At 37.6% G+C, this 26,321-nt stretch overlaps 1 protein-coding gene across 3 annotated transcripts in view; it reads right to left on the bottom strand.

Moving 5' to 3' along the window:
- Window positions 1–771: 771 nt before the first annotated feature.
- The window catches only part of septin12 (septin 12), a 76,567-nt gene continuing 51,017 nt past the window's right edge, over window positions 772–26,321 (bottom strand). For all 3 annotated transcript variants that reach the window (XM_059348048.1, XM_059348051.1, XM_059348049.1), the window contains 9 exons: window positions 16,870–17,280; window positions 13,803–13,931; window positions 8,706–8,787; window positions 7,883–8,020; window positions 5,984–6,101; window positions 5,728–5,823; window positions 5,518–5,614; window positions 4,578–4,629; window positions 772–4,190 (listed from right to left, as the gene is read on the bottom strand). In XM_059348048.1, the coding sequence (XP_059204031.1) occupies window positions 4,025–4,190; window positions 4,578–4,629; window positions 5,518–5,614; window positions 5,728–5,823; window positions 5,984–6,101; window positions 7,883–8,020; window positions 8,706–8,787; window positions 13,803–13,931; window positions 16,870–17,280 (1,289 nt within the window). In that variant the 3' untranslated portion in view covers window positions 772–4,024. The remainder of the gene's footprint in view (window positions 4,191–4,577; window positions 4,630–5,517; window positions 5,615–5,727; window positions 5,824–5,983; window positions 6,102–7,882; window positions 8,021–8,705; window positions 8,788–13,802; window positions 13,932–16,869; window positions 17,281–26,321) is intronic.

The following is a 26,321-nucleotide window of genomic DNA, read 5'->3' as shown; positions in this document are numbered from 1 at the left end:
CCATTCAAAAAGTATTGTTAAGTATCATATAAGACACAGTGATGAGTGTTGTAGGCATCACCAGTAATAACTCTAAGAGCAGAATGATATATGGAGTCCATAGGTCTAAAGTTTGCATAAATCAAACTGCCAAAACCTAGATTACAAAAGACATGGTAACACTTTACAATAACCATCATTTATAGATGGTAAATAGACCATTTACAAATGGTAAACAGATAGTTTATTAATGTTTAATCATCATTTATAAACCGTATATAGGCCATTTAGAATGGTAAATAGAAAATCTATTAATGTTGAAGTATAATTTATAAATGCCAAATAGATGGTATATTAATGTAAGTTGATAGTTACTGTACCATAAACAATTACATTATAATTATTAGTTTATTAATAGTTTTGCACTCATAACATTTTAACACCATAAGTATGTAAATGATTTCAAAATGATTCTTATACCTTTAAGAAATTGTTTGAAAACATTTAAAGATTAAATATGTATATAATTTTGTAAATGGTTAATAATTGATTTATAAACCATCTATAAACATCACTTAGATGGTTATTGTAAAGTGTTACCAAAGACATCAACTTCTAACAACACTTACAGTACAAAGTGTGAAAATCTAGACGACACAGTGAACCAGGGGTCTTCTTAGGGCCCCTGCTGGTCCGGGACCCTGGATGAGTTATGGGTGGTGCAGTGGGGAAGGCGACAGGGTGAACAGCCTCAATCAGCATGTTTATTTCAATGACTTCACACTGGACTGATAAGGTGACAAGTATTTAATTGTAAATCAACAGTGTTAACATGTGTATCATTAATACTATTAAAAAAAACAAAGACAATAATCATACAGGAACTGTTAGTACATGCCGAGTATAAAATACAAGAGTGGAGGTTCAGGACACGCAGCAGAGCTGAGAGGACAGAAACCCTGAATGTTTGACACGCTGTATGTATCAGACATGCTGTTTATACATCGTGGATACCAGTTATTGTGAACAAAGTAAGATCAGGTGAGACAGTAAGTCCGATTATGTGCAAGTGTTATGTTTCCTCTCTCACTGGAGCATATGTGTGGTTAAGCTACAGAAAGGATCCTACTGAGCTTCTCTAAAAATATATTTTCATCTTCATGTATCCATAGAAAGAGAACTGAGCATGCTTGGGCATCTTTACATTAAAAATGGCTTTAACATTTCACAAGCCATTGTGTCAAATACAAACACTAGAGGAGTAATCCTGCTGCACGAGTAGCTGATGAGACCTTTCTAACGTCATGGTAAAAAAAAAAAAAAAAAAAAGTACAGGTGTAAATCATTAACTGAATACCTGCAGTATGTTTGGATTCACAACGTTATGGGACACCCCAGAAGAAACTCTCAGTCAGAAACACACCACCACAGGTCTGCACAAGGGTAAAACTGAGTCCTGAATCTGGTCTGTACCTGCTTCTTTAAGACCGGACCTGGCTGTGCTGCCAGATTTGAGACCCAAGCCCGACCTGAGACTCAGAGCTACATTTGCTTTGTTATATAAAATTGGGCTGAGAAAATCTATAATTGTACTTGCAACATATGATGCTAAAATGAGAAAATATATAATGATTATGCCACATTTAGCCAATAAAGTTATGTCATTTTTTTCAAATGATAAATGTTTTCTTCTTGTTCCGTAATCCAGTATTGACCAAGTCATTAGGTTTATATATTCTGATCACTAGGTTAAACTTTCCTGAGTCAACCTTACACCTCTACATGCTGTTGTGTTGCATCCTGCGTCTATAATGTCGATAAAGAAGCCAGCGAGGAAAATATTATTCTCATCATGCATGAGAGCAAAACCAAGGCACAGATGGTCAAACTTGATACCTTATACATACAATCCAGCTCCAAGACTTGCAGCCAATATGAATGTACAATGTGAAACAGAGAGAGCATGCATGAACACTGTTCCAAAAACATTCCTTGGATAAAATATATTTCTTTAATGAACTGGAGTATCTGAATAATAAATGCAGAAACTGAAGACTACTAAATGTATATAATGTGAATAGTCACTCAAGCACAATAGATAATCAGTTAGTTAACTCTAAGGCCGTTACATACAACACAGCACAAGTCCAGTTATTAGAGAGTACACCGGAGTCGAAAGCTGTCAGTGCTGGATGATGACGTGACATTGAAGGCCACGCTCACACTAATATGGATGAATCTGAAAATGCACTTTTTATCATTTGGCCTTTTCTTCCACACAAAGCCAACCATTGACAATCCTCCATCAACTTATTTTTTAAAGAGAACTAACTGTCAAATCTTCCAACTACCAACCATATCAGATAATTGTTCTAAGGCACATTTTCATTGTTGCCATTAAAAAGAACAACTTCACAAAGGAGTTAAAGGGTTTCTATTGTTTGTTTTCAGTGTCCGTTGCGAGGGTCCAAGGGTCGAGGGTGTCGAGTGCTGTGCAGACTTTTAAGAACTCTGAGGCAAATTTGTGATTTTGGAATAAATAAATAAAAGTGAAAATTTATTTGAAACAGCTGATAATGTTGTTTCTGCTGACCTCACCATGCTGCAGTCATGTATAAATGTCTCTTAGGTTTGGTTACAGGTGCAACAGAGCACAAAAAAAGTTTCACTGACAACTGATTGTTGCACCATACTGTGAGAGGAAGAGTTTCTGAGGGTTAATACTGTTGCATTCTGACCTTTCCAGATGCTTTCCTACACTATTATGTCCTATTGATCTGTTCAGGAAGGTTTATACTGGATTCAGATGAGTGACAACTCTGTGCTGTCAGTGAAGTGATATATTTTTTTTTTTTAACCACACTACTTCTATCCTGTTATACTTTCACAAGGTGCTGTCGAGGTGTGATTTTCTATGTTGCACAGGCATTCAGAACATCTTTTGCACAAAAACTGTAAAGGGTTTTATTAAAAAAAAAAAAAAAAACCTTGAGAAAAATACTGTGAATCTTGCAAAAATTATCATAATGCAATGCAATGGGTAAAGAAATATCTCACAAAATTTAAATGAATATTGTTGGAATTAAGTGGAAATATTGTCAATACAAAACAATAATGTTCATTATTTTTCAATGAAAAAAAAGAGGTCCACCAGGGGATGTCAGACTGAAAAATCATATATGGAAACACGACTAATAATAAAAACTTTGCTATAATTCACACATCAACATCCTATCCTAAAACTGACCTGGCCCAGTGAAATGTGAATATAAATGACCAATTCAATGACCATATTCTATCTGAATCAAGTAATATTTTTGGGTGTTGTTACTCTTTATAAGAGATAGAATATGGACAAATTAATAATTTTTCAGTCATTTTGGCACTTGCATGTGGCCACTTGTGTGCACTAAAGACTTTCAACACATGACCAGCATCTTCAGCTGTGTCTTAGGATCATATTGTAGAAGAATGACACATCTGTGGACACATTTAGAAAGTATGAGGACATCTAAACATTTCAGCCGCATGCTAATAGTATAATGCGATGTGCTGACACCATAATGTGCTGCTGTAATGTATGTGCAGCCTCCACTGTTCTGGTTTCAGTCTTCACACCACTGATGTTGGCTGATAAGGCCTGTACTGTCTACAGTTTTATAACTGAATCCAAGATGCTCAGACACCTTTAGGAGACTTCTGCTTTCTCTCATTTGTTGTCCTGCCTGCTCTACCCTGCCATGTATATATCACCATCCTTCCAGAAAATATATATGAGCTCACATTTGTTTCACATAAATCCACATTTTATGCTTTTCCTATGTACTGTGTAAAAAAATGGAATTTCTCATTTTAAAACAATCCAGTAGTTTGTCCCATACTGTAAAACAACAAACAACGTAAAAACAGTTATAAAAGAATCATTTTCTCCATCTCATTTTCATGTGAAAGAACAAGAATTTTCTCTTTCACATCTCTCGTTGTGATTGGATGAGGAGCATCAGCATTCCTCTGGCAGGTGCAGACAGAAGGAGGCTGATGAGGATCAGAGGTGGCTCTCTGATTCACTTCTGTCAGCGGTCCCATTCTCCAGCGGCCAGGAGGACAGGCCCAGGTCGCTGAAGTTCATGTTGCTCTCGTTGAGCCGTCGTACGCGGTAGGTCTCATAGTGAATGTTGTGTGTCACGTCTTTCAGGTCCTGCAAGTGAGACCTTTGCAAAAAACACAAACAAAAAGGTTGTCAAGATCTTGGTGTTTTAATGTGTTTTTTGGAGGAAATGTATTTTACATTTGTATTAATTATTGTGTGGTTAAAATATCTATATATAATATGCATATCTCCCTGTGTCAGCATGTGTTTTCTGCTTCTTCTCACACTTCAAAGACATGCAGCTTAGGTTTAATTGGTGACTCTAAATTGTCTGTAGGAGTGAATGAGAGTGTGTCTCTGTGTGTCAGCCCTGTGATAGCCTGGAGAGCCCGCCTCTCGCCAAATGTCAGCTGGGATCGGCTCAAGCCCCCCACGATCCAAATCATGACAAGCTGTCACAGATAATGACTAATTAATGTACCAAGTGTAGCAGCTCAGTCAGACTCACCTGATGAGGAGATCTCTCAGGTTGGCAAACTCACAGTGTGCCACATTTTCAACTGTAGAAAGAGAAAAAAAATGACTTTACCTTTGACTTTAAAAAGTATTCAGTCAAACTGAACTGAACTGATATCAAACATGTATGGATGACAACAACTGCAGCATTTTCCCAACTTTAAGCTTCACTGCTCTGAATTTTTTGGAATAAAACTTGAAAGAAGCCTAACTTTACAGTTATTTCGACCACTTCCCGTCACCATATGGTGACGCACATTCACATGATACCAGTATCTCCAGTATATTCATAAAAACGGTGAAAAAAAATGGCGAAAATAATTTAAGCACAATATTGATACCTGGTGGCCATGAATCTATATAATATTGCCACGCAAAATATTGCGATACTATGCTGTATCAATTGTTTCCCACACCTCTAGAAACTAGAAGATGTTGTCTTCAAAATGAAACCTCACACATGTATTTTGACCTTACAGTTTTTCTGTTAGAAGCTTTGGCTCATTTTTACTTTGATCTAACCCTTCCCCTAAAACTATCTGAGCAGGTCTGTTTTCAGAGGTTAATGTTCAAACTGACAAACTTTTTTTGCAAATATAAACTGAATTCTGAATTGTATGCATTCTTGCATTTTCTTTTTATTCATGTCTGGTATTATTTATGTTTTGCACAGCATCCAAACTTATTTGTTCTTCTTTGTATTCAAATTTAAACACCAATGGAGATGCAGTAACAGTATGCACTAATGGTCAGGAGGTGTATATATCATTGGTGATTATAGGCAGCTGCTGTGCTCATTGAAGCCTTTGCTTCACCTTTTCATCTGCTTTGCCAAGATTAGATCACAATCTGCACACAGAGGCGACTGTGAGAAGTAAATGTTAACCCTAGTAATGAACAATGTCACGATGATTGTCAAACTGATGCTTTACCTTCAATGATTCCCCACTTTGTTTTACGTCCTAGCACCTTGTTTCCATTCACTTGGTGCTCCTTGTCTGTTCCCACCACAGCAAAGGGAATGCTTTCCTGTGAAACACAATATGAGCATGTCTTAATTAGACTCATCTGAAGAATGATTCATTTATTATAAGGTGTGAGATCTGCAGTATCTATCTAAAGTGAACTCTTGGAGAAGTTACCCTGATCCTGTTGTTGAGGATGCGTTCCTCTGAATCCTCATCGTACTCTTTCTGTGGGTAAACATGAATCCCATTGGCTGCCAAGTCTTGCCTTATCTGTCGAAGGGTCAAAGGTTAAAAAGGAAGATTGGTTTATATGTTAGGGCAGGAGCACATGCATTATGGCAGTATTGCACAATTGCAATTGCACAATTTAAGTAAAACCAGCTTTAGTGTGTGTGTGTGTGTGTGTGTGTGTGTGTGTGTGTTCCCTCACCCTCTCTTTAAACTCCTGCCTTTCTTCAATGGTGAGTGTGTCAGCTTTGGCGATGACCGGTACGATGCTCACTATCTTTCCCAACCTCTTCATGAACTCAATGTCAATTGGGCGTAACCTGAAAACAAACACACAACTTCATCATCAGTTTGGACAACAATTGAGGTCTATAGAACAAAATAGCAGTAAAAGTGTTAAAAGTGCATAATGTGGACACCATCATACAACTTTCTGTACCCAGGCTGCAACCTCCTAGAAGTACCTTAAGCCTGCAATCTTTTAAACATCCAGCAGGGGTCGCCAAAGGCTGCTGCAAAAGAACCGGCCCTATCTATCTCAATACAAAATGAGATGACTCCTCACTCAACATTATGGTCTCAATCGCTAGTTTCAAGTCTTCTTCAACACAATATGATGTTAATGTGTACATAATGGTCCTGTTAGAAGAAAATAGATAATAAAGAAGCTTATGATTTGTGACCTTTGATTGTCAGGTCGCTAGTATGGCGAGTTGCAGTGATGGGATGTAACTAAGTACATTTACTTTAGTACTGTACTCAAGTATCATTTTCAGATACTTGTACTTTACTTGAGTATTTCCATTTCATGTAACTTTATACTTCTACTTCACTATATGGTACTTTTTACTCCACTACATTTAGCTGAAAGCTTTAGTTACTTTTCTGGTCTAAATTTGATGATGATGATCAATTACCAATGATTGTGCATTTTTATCAACTAAATCAAATACAAGTATATTAAGTAGTTAAAATGAGCGCTACCATGACAACAGTAAAATTCTGCTTAGATAAATGCATAAATAATATTAACTTAATATATTTCGAATATATAGTCTGGCCATTCTGCAAAATGAGATATTTTACTTTTGATACTTTAAATACATTTTTTGATGCTGATACTTTTGTACTTTTACTTCAGTACGTTTTGAATGCAGGACTTTTACTTGTAGTGGAGTCATTTGACAGCGTGGTATTAGTACTTTTACTTAAGTAAAGGATCTGAATACTTCTTACACCACTCGACATGTGTGTTTAAGCACAGTTCCACTGAGCTATTACACTGCAAACCTTCAGTCTGTATGAAATAATGAATGAAAACACACCGGTAGACTCCTAAGCAGTAATGACACTTATCTGGATGTAACTCCAGTTCTTTAAGTATGTGTCACTGTTGCTCTGCATCACTAGGTGTTATTGATGTGAATGTACTTAAAGAATGAAACAGCCTTATCATATATATCAGCGGCTCAACTATAAATCAGAACCCAGGCCGTAGATATGTATGACGGTACTCTTGTTCACCTCATGTATTGACGATAAGGCTATTTTTATTCTCTTTAACCAAAATAGGATTTTGTGGTTTGAGTAGCTTACAACACTGGCGGCGAGCAGTAAACCCCAACTACAGGCTAAAACAGCAGATAATATGATTTGAATGTGAAGTTTCTGGTACAATAATTTCATTTTTCATCAAAAAATTAAACATTGTTTCCTGAAAAGAAAGAAATACACAAAACATTTAAGAGCAAATAATCATCTAGTGATATTCTCAATAGTTTTAATGGATTCCTTGACCCAGAAAATTTATATTTTTTCACCAAGATTGACCTTCTAAGTGGCTTGGAAGATATATTGGTTCTCATAGATTTTATATGGCTGCCATCTCTGATCTGCAATCTTGGTGAAGTGGCCCATCAAAAATTGAAACTTAATGAAATAGTGATGGAGAGCATGTGGAAAAATGTGGTGCTTTCGTCCGGCGTGTCCCCTTTATTTAGCTAAGCCACCTGACTCTAAGACTATAAAGTGCAACATGCCTTTTTGGAACATCAATCATGAGCTTGTGTGCTGCTGAACCCAGCAGTAAATGAGCTCTGACCTGTGTCCGGTCGCAGGGAGGAAGTAGATGCAGCAGTGGACTCTGCTGTCTGGTATTCTCCTCTTGCGGTTGATGTGCAGCTCCTCTCTCAGGTATTTCTCATACTGCTCGTTCACGTGCTTCACTATGGGCTCCCAGCTGGAAAGAGGAACAGCAGAGACCAGTCATTATATTCTTTTTATTAGCCAGTTTCATTACCAATCATAGACCAAAATATGAAGTTCCGTTTTAACAAAAGCCTTATCAATTGTTATTCTGTCCTCCAGCACACTGATTTAAGTTAATGCTGACTTTGAGGTTAACATGCTCACTTTCAGCTTCAAGGCTGTCTAAAATATGTACATCCATATTAGGAGAAAAGTACAAGATGTCCCTTTTATAAACTGCTGGAGACAAGGCAGGATCATAGTCTATAACATACAGAAAAGACAATCAACGACGACTTTGTAGCCAAATCCAACTGATCATGTGTTTTACTTTTGCAGACCAGACTAGAGGCAAGAAGACTCCAAAACAAGCAGAGAGTGAAGCAATGAGTCAAAGATTTTTGACACTCATTGAGTCAGCAAACAGAAAAATATTACTACTTTGTTGGAGTGCAAATAGTTTTCTCATGAAAAGCCTGACAGACACAGCTGTATCTGCACATGCTTTCATTGCTGTGGTTATTTGATGCAATGTTACTATAAATCAATGTTTGGGTTTCTAATAGTAAAGACTACATTTAGTTTTCTTTTCTATTATAGCCAGATCTGGAAAGCACCACCTTCTTTTCTGCTGTCTTCCATCTGTTCATTCTTGTCCCCACCATCCTACCACTCACCAGTTCTCATTGTTGATCTGGTCTCCAAATCCTGGAGTGTCGATCACAGTCAGCTTCATTTTCACTCCCTTTTCCTCGATCACTACACAGAGAAGGACAGAGGGACAGAATTTACAACATTAAACAGACACAGATTTGAAAAAAAGTGGTTTCAAACTGTCTCTTTCGTTTATTAAAGCATGTGCTAGTGTACTACACCGCTCACATAACACTGTTGAGGAGACCTGTCAGGATTATCCTGCAGGTTCAGCTTGGTAAGGCATCCTGTGGAACCACAGTGTCATGGTGTCCTATACATTCTGCCATCCTTGGTATTCAAGTTTGGCATTACTGTTGGGTTTTGAGTTGAGACTGGTTTCAAGTTAACCCAAACCCTAACTCAAACCCTAACCCAAACCTAACCTTGCCAGAGCCAGGAGGCCCAGTTCTAACATTTTAATGTTAAAACGTAATTAAGCTTTTATGAATGGATGGAAGTCCGTTGAATACATGAATACAACCTAAAAGTGAAAATACTAATATAAGTTTTTAAGTGCTTTTAAGAAATTCTTAACTTAATAGTTTTATCAAATCAAATCAAATCAAATCAAACTTTATTTATATAGCGCTTTTCATACATAAAAATGCAACACAAAGTGCTTTACAAAAAATAAGAAAAAACAAACAATAAAAATGACAAAACCCACCCCTCCCTCCCCCACATACACATCTGTAAGTATACATACACAAACATGCACACTCGCATTTAGTCATGCACGCACACAAACACACTCAGACTCACACACAGCACATATTGATTGACAGTGTAGAGACATGGCAAGGCACCGAGGATCCAGATGAGGAAAAAGCAACCTGTGGGAGCATCCACACTGAGAGGTGGCAGAGCCCACAGCCATAGAGGACGCCATCACAGAGACCACCAGGACCCGGGGAGACCGAGGCGGACTCCACACATGGTGCAGAGCCGCCCAGCCCCCCGGGCCCCGGGAGTCCCCAAGACCACATCCCCATGGGCAGACCCAACACACCCCCCAGTGAGGAGGCCCCCATGAGGAAACACTGGAGCTAAAAACTAAAAGACTAAAAGACTAAAAGACAACAGGACAGAATAAAAACTAAAAGATTAAAAGACAACAGGATAAAAACTAAAAGACTAAAAGACAACAGGAATTAAACTAAAAGACTAAAAGACAACAGGACAGGATAAAAACTAAAAGACTAAAAGACAACAAGACAAGATAAAAACTAAAAGACTAAAAAACAACAGGACAGGATAAAAACTAAAAGACTAAAAGACAACAGGACAGGATAAAAACTAAAAGACTAAAAGACAAGATAAAAACTAAAAGACTAAAAGACTAAAAGACAACAGGATAGGGTAAAAACTAGAAGACTAAAAGACAACAGGATAGAAAATAAAAGATAAAAACTAAAATACAACGGGAATAAATAAATAAATAAATAAATAAATAGTAAAATAATCAGTTAAAAGCTAGACCAAACAGGTGGGTCTTGAGCCTCCTTTTAAAAACATCAACAGTCTCTGCGGTCCTGATGTCCTCTGGCAGGCTGTTCCATAGGCGCGGGCCATAATGGCTAAATGCAGCCTCCCCGTAGGTTTTAGTTTTAACTCTTGGAATGATTAAAAGGCCGGTGCCAGAGGACCTCAGGACCCGCGAGGGTTGATATGATAAAAGCATATCAGATAGATAAGATGGCCCAAGACCGTTAAGACATTTAAAAACTAGTAAAAGAACCTTAAAATCAATCCTGAAACACACGGGGAGCCAATGCAGTGATTTTAAAACCGGTGTTTTATGGCACTTATCTATTTTTTATGCTCAGTGTTTTTAAGCACTTATATTTTACTAACAACACATAGTTTATTAATTCTCTTATTGTTTACATTTAATTTTGAGTTTGAATTCCCATAGAACATATTTAAGATCTACACTTTCTCATAATTTTAAGTTATTTATCAAAATGTAAATGTATCTTTTATATTAATATTTTTATTCCTCTATTTTGTCTAATTATTTATTTTCTACGTTATAAAAAGGTTTTTAATTGAAAATGTTACTCTACTCTGGGTAATTGACTGGCTCAGGTCAAATTTTTTTTTACACAAATATTTTTTTATTAATGAAACCTTTTAATTAACTAAAGAAACGGGTCGCTCCCTCAACCTCCGCCCTAATGTCCTGCCTCTATCTTTTAAAACCACTCTTTTTAAACTACTTTATAGATAAAAGACACCTTTTTTAATAGCTTTTACTATTTTACCTTTTAAGGCAACTTTTAAAGTGTAAATCTATAAGGTCCTCCTGTGCCCGTGCCTTCCGCAGCACTCTTTAAGAATTCTACGTTTTAACCCAAACAATAACCCTAACCTAATCCTAACTAGTCCCTAACCCTAACCAAACCCAAACATAATCCTAACACTAACCTAACCCTAACCCAACCCTTACCCCTAACCCTATAGGGTTGGCATGAGAGCAGTATATTATAAGGATGAGGGTTAGGATTGGCCATGGGATTGGTAAAATTCTCTTATTAGTCCCACAATGGGGAAATTCAACCTCTGCATTTTACACATCCTTTTTGACACACCAGTGAACACATTACTGCTAAACATAATCAGAGAAACGTGTGATGATGAGATCAAAGTGATACCTTTACTGAGTCAATGTAATTATAATGTGAGTGTGTGTGAGTAGATGTTTAAGGAAAGCAGTGCAGCAGAGTAAAGACCATCATTTGGGTTCATTGCTATTGTTGAGTAAGCACACAGGAATCTCCTTAGAGTGGAAGCATGACAGAAAAACATCTGGAACCTAATCATTAAAATTTTCACTAACACTATGCCTGAGAGAGCAGTCAGACAGTCCACAGACCAGTATAACAGCTGCTTTCACCTGTTCACACAACTAACTTACTGAATATAACACTGACAAATTAAATCAGTTGAAGTGGTTAGGCTTTAATCTATAATATGGGTCAAACTAACTCATGGACAGTATATTTATTTTTTTATTTATAAAAAAAGGAGACTCTACACCTTTAAAACCACTCTGACAGCGACTAATAGTGTGTTTGTTATGGTTCAGCACAAAATAAAGGGGGACAGTAAAGCACACACACACACACACACACACACACACACGCACACACGCACACACGCAAACACGCGCATTTTACTAGGATTCTAATTGGCTTTACAGTTGCCGGAGGGTCACAACTGTTTTTCACTTCCCAAATTCTACTGGATTTATAGGTAGTGAGGTCAGCATGGTCCCAGACTGAGTTTCGGGAAATGTTGAGGAGCTAGTCACTGTAGATGTACAAAATGACGCTATTGGAGAGCTAACAATATGGAAAAATTCATAATTAATCACAAAAATATTCATCATCTGATTTATCATTATGGTTGATTTTCCAAAGTTTCCAAAAAGACAGCACAGTTCACAGCTGGATTCTTAAACAGGATCCCATTCCTGAGATATTAGTCATATTCCTATTATTATTACCACAATTATTACTGATTCTCTTGCTGATATTATTATTCTATCATACTGATTATTACAACACTTATTGGTCACATTGCTGTTATTAATATTATTGCTATCAGTACTGATACTACTGTTGTTTTTTCTACGATATTCACTGCTAATATTGCATAATATCTTAGACATCATCAGTGCTATTATTGTTGTTGCTGTATATCTGTCTCTATTTCGCCTTCCCTCTCCTGTCTCACATGCTATGTATTGTAATTTGATCTGTTCTGTACAAACGACATCTGACAAAAAGGTTTTTATTTTTGAGGAGTTTTTCCACATCCATTGCCAAGATCAAAGGACAGCGAGTATCACATGCTCTACTGACTGTGGCAAATTTTGAGAAATTGACTTTCAGTTGTTAGTCTGTTTGAACTTGTAACAAGCTCCTCATAGTGCCTTCATCTTCCTGTAACAGTATTAGTTTGTGTGTGTGCTACAGCATATTAACCTATTACAAATTGACGTATAATAAGGTTCAGGTCACTCTCTTGCTGATCCTTTGGAGAGTCGGTGATGTGAGGGAACCTGCAGTTTGTTTCTGAACCATGCCCATATTTAGGCTTTTTACCACAATGCTGTGCTCTTCAACAGCACACTCTAATGATTACATGTATGAGCAGAATTTCATGTTTTATCCTTATATATGAGTGTGCAGAGCATACATTTGACACGTGCAAGTGTGCAGGAGAAGATGTTTATGTCACGGCTTATACAGCTTCACATTCTTTGAGTCACAGATGAAGAAGAACAAAGAAAGACAGATATTGAGTGAGTGAGATATAAATGATCTTTCATGGCTTTTGGCTGAAGCGCACGCACGCACGCACGCACGCACGCACGCACACACACACTTGGTTGACTACTTGTTTGTATTAATGTGGATTTCAGCACAAGTACTTGCTGAAATGTAGTGTAGTGATAACTGTTTTCATTTGTGACTTTCACTACATTCATAAATTGATTCATCAAAAAGTTACAGCCTACCTATTTTGTCAAAAGCCTATTCTGAAGAAGAAAAAGGACATCATCTTTTTTTAATTTAATTTCCTAATAAAAAAGTAACTTTAGTCAGAAATCTTTCTCACACAAACACATGCACGTGAACCCAGGGTGAGAGGAATTCCTTCATTCCAAAAATTTAGAAAACCAACGGTTTGAGAGACAGCATGTCCAGCTTTGTTCAGTAGTTCAGTTGTGATACGCACAGTGTATAATACATATTCTTGATTCATTTGAGACCATACATGCACCACCTTTCGAGATGTTTTTAGGAGCCCTCACAGCCTGAGCTCATGTTCCAGTCATGAGACAAGAATTGAAAGGAAGAGTGATATGAAAGCAGGATCTGAGTGCTGTCACACTGGCCTGAACAAATGTAATCAGTTGTAGCAGAAAGAGGAAGACAGAGAGTACACACACGCACACACACACACACACACATTGCCCCATAAAGATGACATTGACAGACAAGGAGGTAACGTCATGCTTTCAGGTGCCTCAGGAATGTGTGTGTGTGTGTGTGTGTGTGTGTGCTCACCGTGGCTGACTGAATGCAGTTTGACTGTTTTGGAGATCTTCTCTTCGTAGTTGGGCGTGCAGGACTTGCGGCTGACTTTGGATTTGAACAGAGTGTTGACCAGTGTGGACTTTCCCAAACCGCTCTGACCTGCAGACACATGAATCAAACAGAGTGTGTTGGATTTATTTCTGCCATTGTGTCTATCTGACAATAAAAACTGCATCGTGTGAATGTTGGATAAGTTGCTGAGACTCCTCACGGTGCATGCACACTTTATTTACTGTTTGTTTTAATTTCATTTTTGTATCACCCTGTTTGATCCAACTTAGTAGAAGAGAATGTTTTGTGAGCCTTTATTATCCACATGTGAGGTTAGACACAGTTCCACTGTGTGAGATTATTCACTTTAAGTGTGAAGGAACTGACCAATGTACCTGATGTACAGTGTGTCTGTTGTTGTGATGCATGATGTCAATCATTTTGTGTTGAGTTGTTTAAAACAGGATGTTTAGTGTTAAGTTGAACACTACGTGCTGTTAGAATTACTGAGTCAGGTTATGTTCATCTGGTGTTGGTTGTTGGGCTTCAATTTGCCATGTTTTGCTTTCATCATATTTTTTGAGCATGCAGTACCTTTGAGGTTATTATGGACAATGTGTCCACTACTGTGCTAATAAGAGTATTTAAAAACTTGAAAAATATCCCGTTAAGGTACATTTAGAACAGATAAAAATGTGTGATTAATATATGATTAATTGTGATTCAATATTTTAATTGATTGACAGCCCTAGTAACAAATTATTAATCATAAGATGATCAGTGATTATGTCAATGTTGTGTTTTTAGTTTGTTCTTGTGCACCCAACAAAGAGCCAAACAGACAAATTTACAGAAACATTCCTATGTGAGCTCACTGAATAACAATGTTGGGGTGAATGCATTACAGACTAATGCATTAGAGTACTCAGATTACTTTGACTACTTACAATTTAAGTAATCACATATTTGGTTAAATTTTTGAATAAGCAATTTTGTTACCGTTATTTATTTTGTATGCACAAAAGAAAAGAAAAAAAGAAAATTCCAAAGATGCCATGTTGTGTCAAACATAAAATAAAAACTGAATGTGTCACATTCGTTATTCAGAGTTTGTATTTACAAACACAAAAGTTTAACAGTTTGAACATTAACCTGCTTGGATAGGTTTAGGTGTAGGTTAAGGGTTAGGATTAACCAAAAATAAAATCTGAGCCAAAGTTTATAAGGCCTGCAATACATGCATGAGACTTAATTTACCGTCTTAATGTATTTTCTGCAGTTGTGCTTGTTTAGCATGGGGCTAAAACACAACCAAAACTACAGCAGTTCTGAAAACCAGGTCCTGGGGGATATACTGAATAGGATTAAATATATTGTCATTGTACAGTACAGTGAAATAAACACTGGCTTTTTGAGCATTAAAGCATGTTAGCCATTTGGCAGTAAACAATTAGCATACTTGAATAAGAAATAATTATCAAGTGAAAACTTCCTGTTTTCAGTCAAACAGCAGGGGAAGTGTTCATCATCTCTGTATGTGACAGGAAAGAGCAGACAGCCCCAACTCTCGAAACCACTTCCTCCTCACTCAATCATACTTCCTCTTCCAATACGAAGAGCACGTTATCTCAAAGAGGAAGAGACACACACTGTAGAAGTTATGGTTGTAGTTGTAAGACATTGCTGTCAAGTTTTCTAAAAGGGAAAACACAAAGAATTGTAAGTAAATCCTCTGACATCTCAGTGACCCGGTGGCCATCATGTGAGCTTTGCCATTGGTCCAACGGCGAGCTGACCACAGTGGAGAGCTTCGCTGATTGGCTCACACAGAGCTGGCCTCTCTGTGGAGATCTGTGATTGGCCGGAGCACAGCAGGGTGCCTGGTTTGAATCAGAGAGGATTTTAGAAGTGACTGGGTGTGGACCACTATTTTTAGTCATTTTGAAGAGGACAAAAAAGGTCCTTTTACATAAGTGTTCCTCAAAACCTTTCAGCAGGGATTGCCTGATGTCTATCTGTTAAAGAACGGACTAACATAGCCTGCAATGGACCTCGGTGAATTCATAATGTAACTAAAATCCCACAAATATAGTAAGTACAACATCACATTGCTAACTTTAACTTTCTAAGATTCCAAGGGCACAGTAATTCAGAATAAGGGCCAGCTTTGTTTAGTTTTTCCTGAAAATGATGAAAGTGACTGGCTGGAGAGTCCAGAAAACCAGTTTGCTCAAATTCAGATTGGACATCTCTGGTTTAATTTACTTGAAAACTTTAAATGCATTCACCTGATTATTTCAGACCAACAGATAAGATACAGAATCCTCTGCTGCACAATGGGCCTTTTGCACGAATGTGTCCTTATTTTTTTCTAATATAGATATTCTCACACAAAGCAATAAGAGAAGGTTGTAGGAAAATACTACATGGGATATTTGCAGGTCTGCTGCAACTCTCAGTTCATTTAAATCAAGGCTGAAGACTTTTCTGTCTGTCCCACCTTTGATTAAAATGAATAATTATTAATTTCCAAAACTGCACTGCAACTCTTATTCTTGCTTTTAAACATATTTATTTTCTATTATAACTTGTTATAACAGCAGCTCATTTTATACAATGAGGTTGAGACTCAAGAAATCTCAAGAAATGCCCTCATGGCAATTAACTGCACATGAAGGAAAATGGGCTCATTTAATCCACAAGAGTCTCAGCATTGTAGCGATACCCAGTTTATGTCATTCAAATCCTGGTTAGGGACGTTGGAATTTTTACAGGTTAATGGCTGTTTTTAAATGCATTAAAATGTCCCTCCATATAAAGCGCTTTAAATTGTCTTGTAGCTGAAATGTGCTATATAAACCACATCAGACCCTTTATTTTCAACCATATCACCTGCATGATGAGAGCCAGGCAGTCTGCAGATACACCACACACACACACACACACACACACACGTGGATGCATGTGTTTTGATCAGTTCTGTGAGCATGAAGCACAAAGATGATTGAACTTTAATAAAAAAGCAGGTGTTGTGTGTGAAACTCACCAACCACCATGATGTTGAACTCGAGGCCGGCCTTCATGGTCTTGCGCCTCATCTGGTCCAGCACTGCCTCGATGCCCACGTAGCCAAACAGGTCGGTGCCTCGGATGAAGCTCATCTGCAGGCCTGGTACAGACGGACACAGCTCCACCTTCACCTCCGCCTCCAGCTCCATCTCTATCTCCTTCACGTCTCCTTCCTCCATTCCCTTCTCCTTCCCCCTCTCCTCCAGCTCTGTAAGGACCTCCACACAGTTCTCCTCTTGTTGTGTCGTGGAAGTCTGGGTGTCCATGCTGGTCGGTTGTCCTTGGCACTTGCTCTCATCTACTTGCTCTTGTCCCATCATGCCCCTCTCCTTCTCCTCTCTCTCCTCCATTGGGCTGAGCGGCTCCGTCTCCAGCTCTCCAGCAGTTTCTGTGGGTGAGGATTTCAATTTTAATTGGAATAAAAAATAATCTATATATATAATAGAGGTGTGAATCATCAGAATCATCACGATACGATTTTATCCCGATACTTGAGTCACAATATTATTGCGATTTTAAGCATTTTGCGATATGGTGAGTAATGCGATACAATATATTGCGATTTAACTGTCTGACTGCATTTTTGCGTCCACAATATTAAATTCAGTCAAGAATTGTTTTGTCAAATAAGAGAAAATTCTCAGTCTATTCATCTCAATTCAGTCTTTTTATTTCTCCACAATGGGAGTCAAACCCACAGACTGACCAACAAAGTATTCAGTCAAACTGAACTGAACTGATCAAACATGTATGGACCACAACAACTGCAGCATTTTATCAAACTTTCAAAAACTTAAAGCTTCACTGCTCTGAATTTTTTTGAATGAAGCATAAAAAAGCCTAAATTTGCAGCATTATTCCTTAGATCTTGTAGTTTCATATGATACCAGTATCTCCAGCATATTCCTAAAAGTGAGCCTGCTACATCCTCCAAAAAAACATGGCAAAAATACTGACAGCCCGTCGACCGTTGGAACGCTAAATATCGATACTTGGTTGACATGAATTAATATAATATTGGCATGCAAAATATCATGATACTATGCTGTATCGATTTAAAACACTCTTCCAAGTGCCCACAAGTGAAAAAAATTGGGTCTTCACATGCTATACACATTTAACTATTTGCATGTTTTCCTCTCTGCTCTGTGTGAACAGCCTGCAGCAGTTCTGTCTGATTTTCAGTGAATATTTGACTTTTCGTCTCGGCAGAATCAATCATGCTTCACAGTGTTGGCAGAATTTTACGTTTTTAACAGGATGTGGTTAGTGCAAACGCTTTATTTTTGGACACATAGAATAAAGTGATGAACGGAAAGCTGTGTAATCAATGATCTGTATTTACTGTTTCTTTCTACATTTAAACAGTGTACTTTTAGGTCGGGGTTCATAGGGTGAAAACAACACTTTGTTATGGTTTCTATTTGTAACAGATGAAGCAAAAATATGTGTGTGAGCTTTAGAGATGTTATATTTTAACTTTGGCCAGAGTTGTTTCACTTTTGTCTTTATGCCATTCTAGGCTAACCAAGTCCTAACTTTGGCTCAGTACTAAACCAACCGACATGAGACTAATACCTATGTTCTCTTCCCACTCTCAGAAATACGGCTTTTAAAGTGGGTTTTTTTAGTTTTTTTTTAGCAATTTCAAGGCTGGGTATGGTGGGTTTATGGTACACTTTACAAATTTAATTCTATATTTGTAGATATAACACATAAAACAGCAAACCTGTAAAAAATGTATGGGATAAAACAATTGCATTAAACAGCACTGGGAGGACGGTTTGAAGATTTAAAGTCGCCTCAACCTCCTGAAATCACAGCTTAACATTCAAAATTTAGGTTTTTCATATCATCAACGTGTGTGTTTGCAAGAGTGTGAGTGTGTCTGTTTGTGTGTGTGTGTGTGTGTGTGCCTGTACGTCTATGCATGTGCGTGTGTGTGAGTGAGTGAGTGAGTGAGTGTGTGTGTGTGTTTAGTCTGGTCTGTGCTGTAAGAGGATTGGACGGCACAGACAATCCCCCTGAGAATTTGTAGCTGTGGTTCTGTGTGTTAGCATCGACTCATAATAATTTTCCAATGCAATTATGACACACAGGTCCTCTCAGAGCAGCATGACTGAAGCATGACAGTGTTTTTAAGCATGACTCAACAAGCCATACCATTTTACTAGACCTTACTGTCACAGCACTCACTTACACACACACACACACACACACACACATACACACACACACACACACACACACACACACACAGAAACTGTTCGTAAGTGTTAGTCCATGTAATTTAATCAGCTATAAATATCCAAGTGTACAAGCACTGGAACAGAACTAATCCTCATGAGTCAGGACAGAGAAGGGCACCAGGAATTACACATCATTTGCAACAGCTATCAGAGGTTCTATTCACAAAGGACAATTATAATTATATAACAGTGAAAACATGGCCATAAAGTTTTGAAGCTGAGCTGGGGTTTTTTTTGCCTTCTTTTTATACATGATTGCAATTTTCCAAGCGGCAGAGTATAAATAAATAGAAGTTAAAGTGTGGGTTGTGGGGGGTGAAGCCCTGAATGACTCCCAATCGGATATGTACTTAGGCTGAGCTTGAGCTGTTTTTTTTAAATAAATCGGACTCCACTCTAGGTCGGAACAAACCATGCAATACACACCCATTATAAACTCTGAAACGCTCTGACAAAACTCACAAAACCAGTGGTGGAATATAACTAAGTACATTTACTCAAGAACTGTATTTAAGTACAGTTTTAAGGTACTTGTTCTTTACTTGAGTATTTCCATTTTATGTAACTTTATACTTCTACTCCTATACACTTTGAGGCAAATATTGTACTTTTTACTCCACTAAATTTGGCTGAAAAGTTACTTTTCAGGTTGAGATTTAACATAAACACATGATAAAGTTAAAGTGATTCAATATCTTAAACCACAAATTAGCCCTATCTTTACAAAATTAATATGTGCTTACATAAATGCATCAATACAAATGATTGAATAATATATTTAGAATATACAGTCATGGAAAAAATGATTAGACCACCCTTTTTTTCTTCAGTTAATTGTTCATTTTAATGCCTGGTACAACTAAAGGTACATTTGTTTGGACAAATATAATGATAACAACAAAAATAGCTCATAACTTCAATTTAAGAGCTCATATCTAGCCATTTTCCATGTTTTTTTTAATGAAGATTTTAGTTATCAAGAAAACGATGGAAATGGCTAGATATCAGCTCTTATATTAAATTCTAATGAGCTATTTTTGTTGTTATCATTATATTTTACCTTTTGTTGTTCCAGGCATTAAAATGAACAAGAAACTGAAGAAAACAAGGGTGGTCTAATCATTTTTTCCATGACTGTATATTCTAAATATATTATTCAATCATTTGTATTGATGCATTTATGTAAGCACATATTAATTTTGACTGACTGTATATAACAATCTGAATTAATTCCTTTCTGCATAATGAATACTTTTTGATGCTGATACTTTTGTACTTTTACTTCAGTAAGTTTTGACTTTTACTTATAGTAGAGTAAATTCACAGTGTGGTATTAGTACTTTTACTTAAGTAAGCGATCTGAAAACTTTTTCCACCACTGCACAAAACTTAAACTGTGAAAAAAATCATTTTTTGCATTAAAGTACAGCGAATAGACACAGCCTTAATGTGAGGAGTTTCTGTGCTCTTTTTTTATGTCCATCCCCATTCAAGTTAATAAATTAATTAATTTTCTTTATGGAGGATAGCTTTTTTCCTCTGTGTTTCAGGTCCTGCCCTGCCCCTTTCTGCAGGCCTGGTTCACACACACCTGAGTGTGATCTGCTCGTCAGGGGAGCTGATTATCAACCTCCAGACCCAATGATCTCCCCTCTCTCTTCTGCCACTCACCTGCTTGGTTGACTTGTTGCTGAATATTTTGTTGTAGCTGATCTGTAGTAGCAATCTAAACACATTGTACAACTAGACCATTCCATATAAAGTTCGGTTTTATTTGTGTCATCATTTGTTTTTTGTCATCAATCACACCATGAAAGATGTGAAACCTTTTGGTGGTATTTTCTGCTGATTTTGTGGTAGCAGATCAGCATGCGGCTCAATATTTAACTTTAAAGAGGCAGAGACAAAGGCAGAGAAAATAATGTGGAGACATGTAGAAGACAAAGAAACCCCGTGGAGTTTGTGGTGACTAGACATGCATGTGAAAAGCAAACAGTGTGTCCAACCGCAGGAGAAAGAGAGTGTCAGGAGCCCAAGCAGCGTTTACTCAGCGCAGCAACAATACAAACGAAAGGCAAGAAAGACAGAAAGAAAGAACTGTCTTGCTTTACTTTTTCATCTACTAAAACATCTAAAAATACATAAATATAGCAAGTACTACAAATGGCTAGGTACACAATGCTTCATCACAAACAGACAGAAGTCTGTCATGTTGTGGGTAATGTTCAGGACCATATAGGAGTGCCCCTCCTTCTCTGATGAGTTTAATCATCTGCTTTCTCCTCTTCAAAACCAGTTAAGTAACAGTTTACATCCATGTCGGTCCAGATTCATTTATAGCCATCAAGGTGGACAAAGCATCACATGTGGATGTTTCTGCCCAGCAGCTCCACATTCAAACTATTATGTTTCACACACATCGTCAACTTAGGGCTGGGCGATATGGACCAAAACTCATATCCTGGTATTTTTAGGCTGAATGGTGATATATGATATACATTGGTATTTTAAACCAAACGTGCAAAGTGTTAAGTTTTAACTCTACGCCACAAGTAATCATTATCAACTTGTTTTATCTAAAGACTTTATCAAATTCAAAACCTTTCACCTTTTAAAGCTATTTGCTCGTGGCATATTCTGTGACCAGAGATTGTGTTGCTCTTCATCTGCAATCCGAAATACCTCCAAATTACAGAACCATAGTTTGTTTTTCTTAGGAACTCCCTCTTGCTCTTTATCAACCGGCACCGTGCACGCCAGATTTTTTTTGTGTTTCGTCGGGCGGGGTTGAGCCAAAGAGTATGACAAGCAGAGACCTCTCTGTGCATGTCGGGTGAAGAGAGGAGCAAACAGCCGTAACAAATAGTGGTCATAAGTTAAGGCAACATCAAAAGATATTATATATATCGGTATGGAGGTATTGTCTCAACTACATATCTCTTTCTAAAATATAACGGTATAACTCATAGTACTTCAACCACGCAGCACAGAAGGTCTCTACAGTCACCACAATTTGAAGATTGGTGTCACCAATTCAGTATCAGACCAAATGTCTCCCCCCTTCTGTTCCTGAGGTATGGCATTGTATAATGATGTCACAATGAAGTTGAACTTAAACTACCTATAAAATGTTAAGTTTTATCATAATTAGTGTACGGATTCTTCGAGTTAGGTCCACTACATTTTTTGTGAGGTTACAGTGACTTTGACCTTTGACAGTAGATGATGCTCTGGTCACGGCTGTGGCCGGTGCAGAGGCATAAGTGCAAATTCAAATTTTGTGTGTAAAAGTTTTTTTGTTTATTTGTAAAAGTTTTTTTACACACAAAGCAGCTGGATGTGAATATAGCTTTGTCTAGAGGGTGACAGGTCTTTATCTGGTGTGCTGGAATGGGACAGATGGACTTCTGTTAAACTGTGATGTTCTACTATCTACACACATTGCTTTGAATTAGCTCCAAACTCTGATTACAACAGGCTTTGCTCATACCATGAACCATGTAATAGTGCTGTGCTCGACTTGAAACAAATCATGGACGTTAAAACCTTGGTTCCATTCTCACCTCCAAACATCTGGTCAATCCCTGCAGTCTGAGTGTGTGTGAACATTGGATTAACGGTTTCAGAAAGCCAACAAGAAAGTTACACGCACCTTTCACAATTCCAAACTACTCAACAAGCACTTTTGATGAAGATTTTTACACCAATCCACAAAGAACTACACTGAAATCAGCCAACTTTAGCAAACATCCCATCCCGTACAATAATGCTGTAACCTGAAAACACAGCATGCCGTAACCTGTAGTTCCCAATGTTTCCCAACACCTTCCTCTGAAACAATGTCATGAAAAAAATCAGACGATGACAAAGAAACAGTTCATCTACAGGACCAAAGCAGCCACAGCCTTGCCCCCCGTCTTCTTAAGAGGTGTTAATGCTCTCATGAATATCAAAAATACCACTACCTGGGGTCAGTTGGATAGGGGGAGGTCCTTAGCCATCACATGCAAAACATTTGGGCTGAGAGAGTCATTATCCCCTCAAACCTATTGACAACATGTTTGCATTTAGCACATGTTGAAAAGGCACAGTGGTATGTTATCTATCACTCCAGCAGTCTAAGAAAGGTTAAGCAGGGTTTTGTGATTAATACATTAACAAGTGAATTCATGGTTTTACTGTGTTTAAATTGACTGCAATGTCAATGTATGATCCCTATTATATTTGTATAATTATAAGAAGGCAGTAGCCAATGTGTTTCACTGCACTGTCGCTTATTTTCTCTTTCTCACAGGCCTGAGACAGCACAATATGGCCGTTTGGGAGAAACTTGCCAACTCGATTATCTATAATGTTTACGAACAATAATTGATTAATCGCTACATGCATACATGTGCAAAATAAAAGATATATATACAGTACTGCAAAAGCCTGTTTTGATAACAGATGCTTTTATTTTGAAAGGATGAAAAGAGACTTGATCCTGTCGATTGTAAAACTAACTCAAGTGATATTAAACTGTAAAGATACCTTCAAGGAGTTCAGTTTTAGCCCCAGAAGAGGCATGAGGTTAGTTTTCACAGTAATCTTGCATATTTAAATGTGTTTTGTGTTTAAATAAGTTTTGGATGAATCTAAACACAGTAATTCAAGCTAGCAGGGTTTGATACAGTAAGCTAGTTTTGCTCAAATGAATACTCTTGTATTTCTGTGTGTTTTATAATTGTTATTGCAACTTTCAGTTTGCAAACTGTAGCTTTATCCAACTTAATTCTCAGCTCATTGGCTTATTGACGTACGGCCGCAGAACTGAACGATCGGCGGTGTTTCAGTTCAGTGAATACTGATATGCAGTCATGGATAAAATAAAAAAAATACACGGATCAATTAAAAATTTCTTATGGTATGTTATCTTGTTTAGGCTTTGTAGCTCATAGATACATGCCTGTAAGAACAACAGACACACGCACGCACACACGCACGCACGCACGCACACACACACATTGTGTATCACAATCATTGAACGAGACTTGAACAGCTGTTGGCCTGTCCATGTCATAGGTAACTGGCCAATAGAACTAAGTCCAACCTCTGTAGAGGATTAAATGTGAATTATTTAAAAAGTCTGGCGGGCTCATTCTGACTGGGATCCTTCAAGAAAGATGTCAGTCTGAGTCCAGTGCTGCATAACTTTACCTGTGAACTAAATAAAGGCCTGCTGCATTGAGACCAGTTTTTTTCTCCTTTTGTCTTTATTCTTGGGCTTCCAATCTAACCTGAGACCTTTACATCCTCATCAAGACAACCTTCCATCTCTGATATAGAAACTATCCATATCTCTGGTCAGACTGCCTACAACTACATGTACAAGTGAAAGTTACTCAGGTTATGTCGATGACAAGCCATGACAGCTTTTGTTGAGAACTTTAGCCCTGATCCTGCTCTCGCTGAAAGTTTTTGGAGCTGCTGACAAAAGCCTTAGGCCAGAGGAAAATCTCTCTGGTGATGGATCTCAGTGTCGTGTCTGTGTGACCCCCACTCACGTAGTGTGAAAACTATTACGAACACGTTGTGTAGTGTGAACTGGGCAGAGATCTGACAATGTTGAAAGAAGAATAAACTATGCATTAGGCGTCTACTCTTTCACTCCAGGCTTTTTTAGTCAGCTGAATATGTATGTTAGAATCTATTTTGTGCAACTTGTCACCTGACAAGGTAAAATCTAGGACTAAGCGAGATGTGTTGAACTGTTCATGTTCCCTCAAAGACATTCAGGTGTTGTACACAAAAGTGATGAATGAAAATAAAAGTATCAGAGAAAGGTTCAAACTATGGCCCTAAAAGAATATCACGATATTTCAGGGTATTTTTTGCAATAACGATATTCTTGACGATGTGAGAAAATACTGAAAACTAAATAGTAAATGTGATATTTTTGTGTCTGTATTGATAAAAATCGTACAACAAAATAAAAAAAAACCAACCATAAATCTAAACTGTAGTTTAAAGTGAAAATCTCAACAGTTGCCAAGTACAAAAAATTCACTCTTGACTCGCAACATAATATCAGAAAATAATAAAAAAATAATGCTGCAAATGTCAGTGGTGGAATGTAACTAAGTACATTTACTCAAGTACTGTACTTAAGTACGTCTACTTAACTTTTCCATTTATGTTACGTTATACTTCTACTTCACTGCATTTCAAAGGCAGATATTCTCTACTTTTAGCTGCCAGCTTTAAGTACTTGATCAAGATTGAACATAAAAAACATAATTACACATTTTTATAAATTAAACCACACAAAAGTATATCAAGTAGTTAAAATTCACCCTGAAAATGCTGCTTACATAAATGCATGAAAAACAATGATCCAACAATATATAGAGAATATATAAAACACTCTGTGTGTGTCCATTCTGCATAATGAGTACTTTTACTTTGTTTACTTTAAGTACATTCTGTTGCTGGTGCTTTTGTAACTTCACTTCAAAAAGTTTTGAATGCAGTGATTTGACGGCACTATGCCAAGATGTAGGAATGTTGCCAACATCGCGATATGCATTTTTTTTTTATCATATAAAAAATATACCGGTATTATCATGAACGACATGGAACATCTCTAGTTTAAACCCAAACTATTCTGTTACCTTGATCATGAGGCATGTGTGATTGCTGAATTGTCTCCCAAAAATTGTAAAATGTGTCAAACTGTCAGTGTGGTTATGTCCTCAGAGCAGGGGTTAGGTTGTTGTTAGACAACCTGACAAGCACTTTGTTTAGTCCTTTAGTCAGTCTTTACTGTGACCTCCCAGAGCCAAGGCCAGCTCACACAGGCCTCGTCAATGACAGACTGTGATAGCTTAGGTGTGAACCCAAACTACGCCAACTGAATCTCCCTCGGGCTTTAAATCCTGTTCAGCTTGACCTGACACTGTGTGCAGGGGGGAGAGCATTTAACAAAACACAAAGTGCTTAGAGTCTTGGATGAGGATACAGTCTGTAGAAAACAGATTGAGTGCTGACCTGGCCATAAATTCTGCAGTGAAAATGTATAAAGCACGGATCTACTGGTCACATACAGATACAGTGGCAGGGAGTCTCTGGCCTCTCAGATATCGGTAGCTGTGTGTGTGTGTGTGTGTGTGTGTGTGTTGTATGGGGCATGTAATTTACATTC

Source organism: Centropristis striata, chromosome 13, assembly GCF_030273125.1.
Source record: "Centropristis striata isolate RG_2023a ecotype Rhode Island chromosome 13, C.striata_1.0, whole genome shotgun sequence".
NCBI classification, from domain to species: domain Eukaryota; kingdom Metazoa; phylum Chordata; class Actinopteri; order Perciformes; family Serranidae; genus Centropristis; species Centropristis striata.
This window is presented reverse-complemented; position numbering and strand designations above follow the sequence as displayed.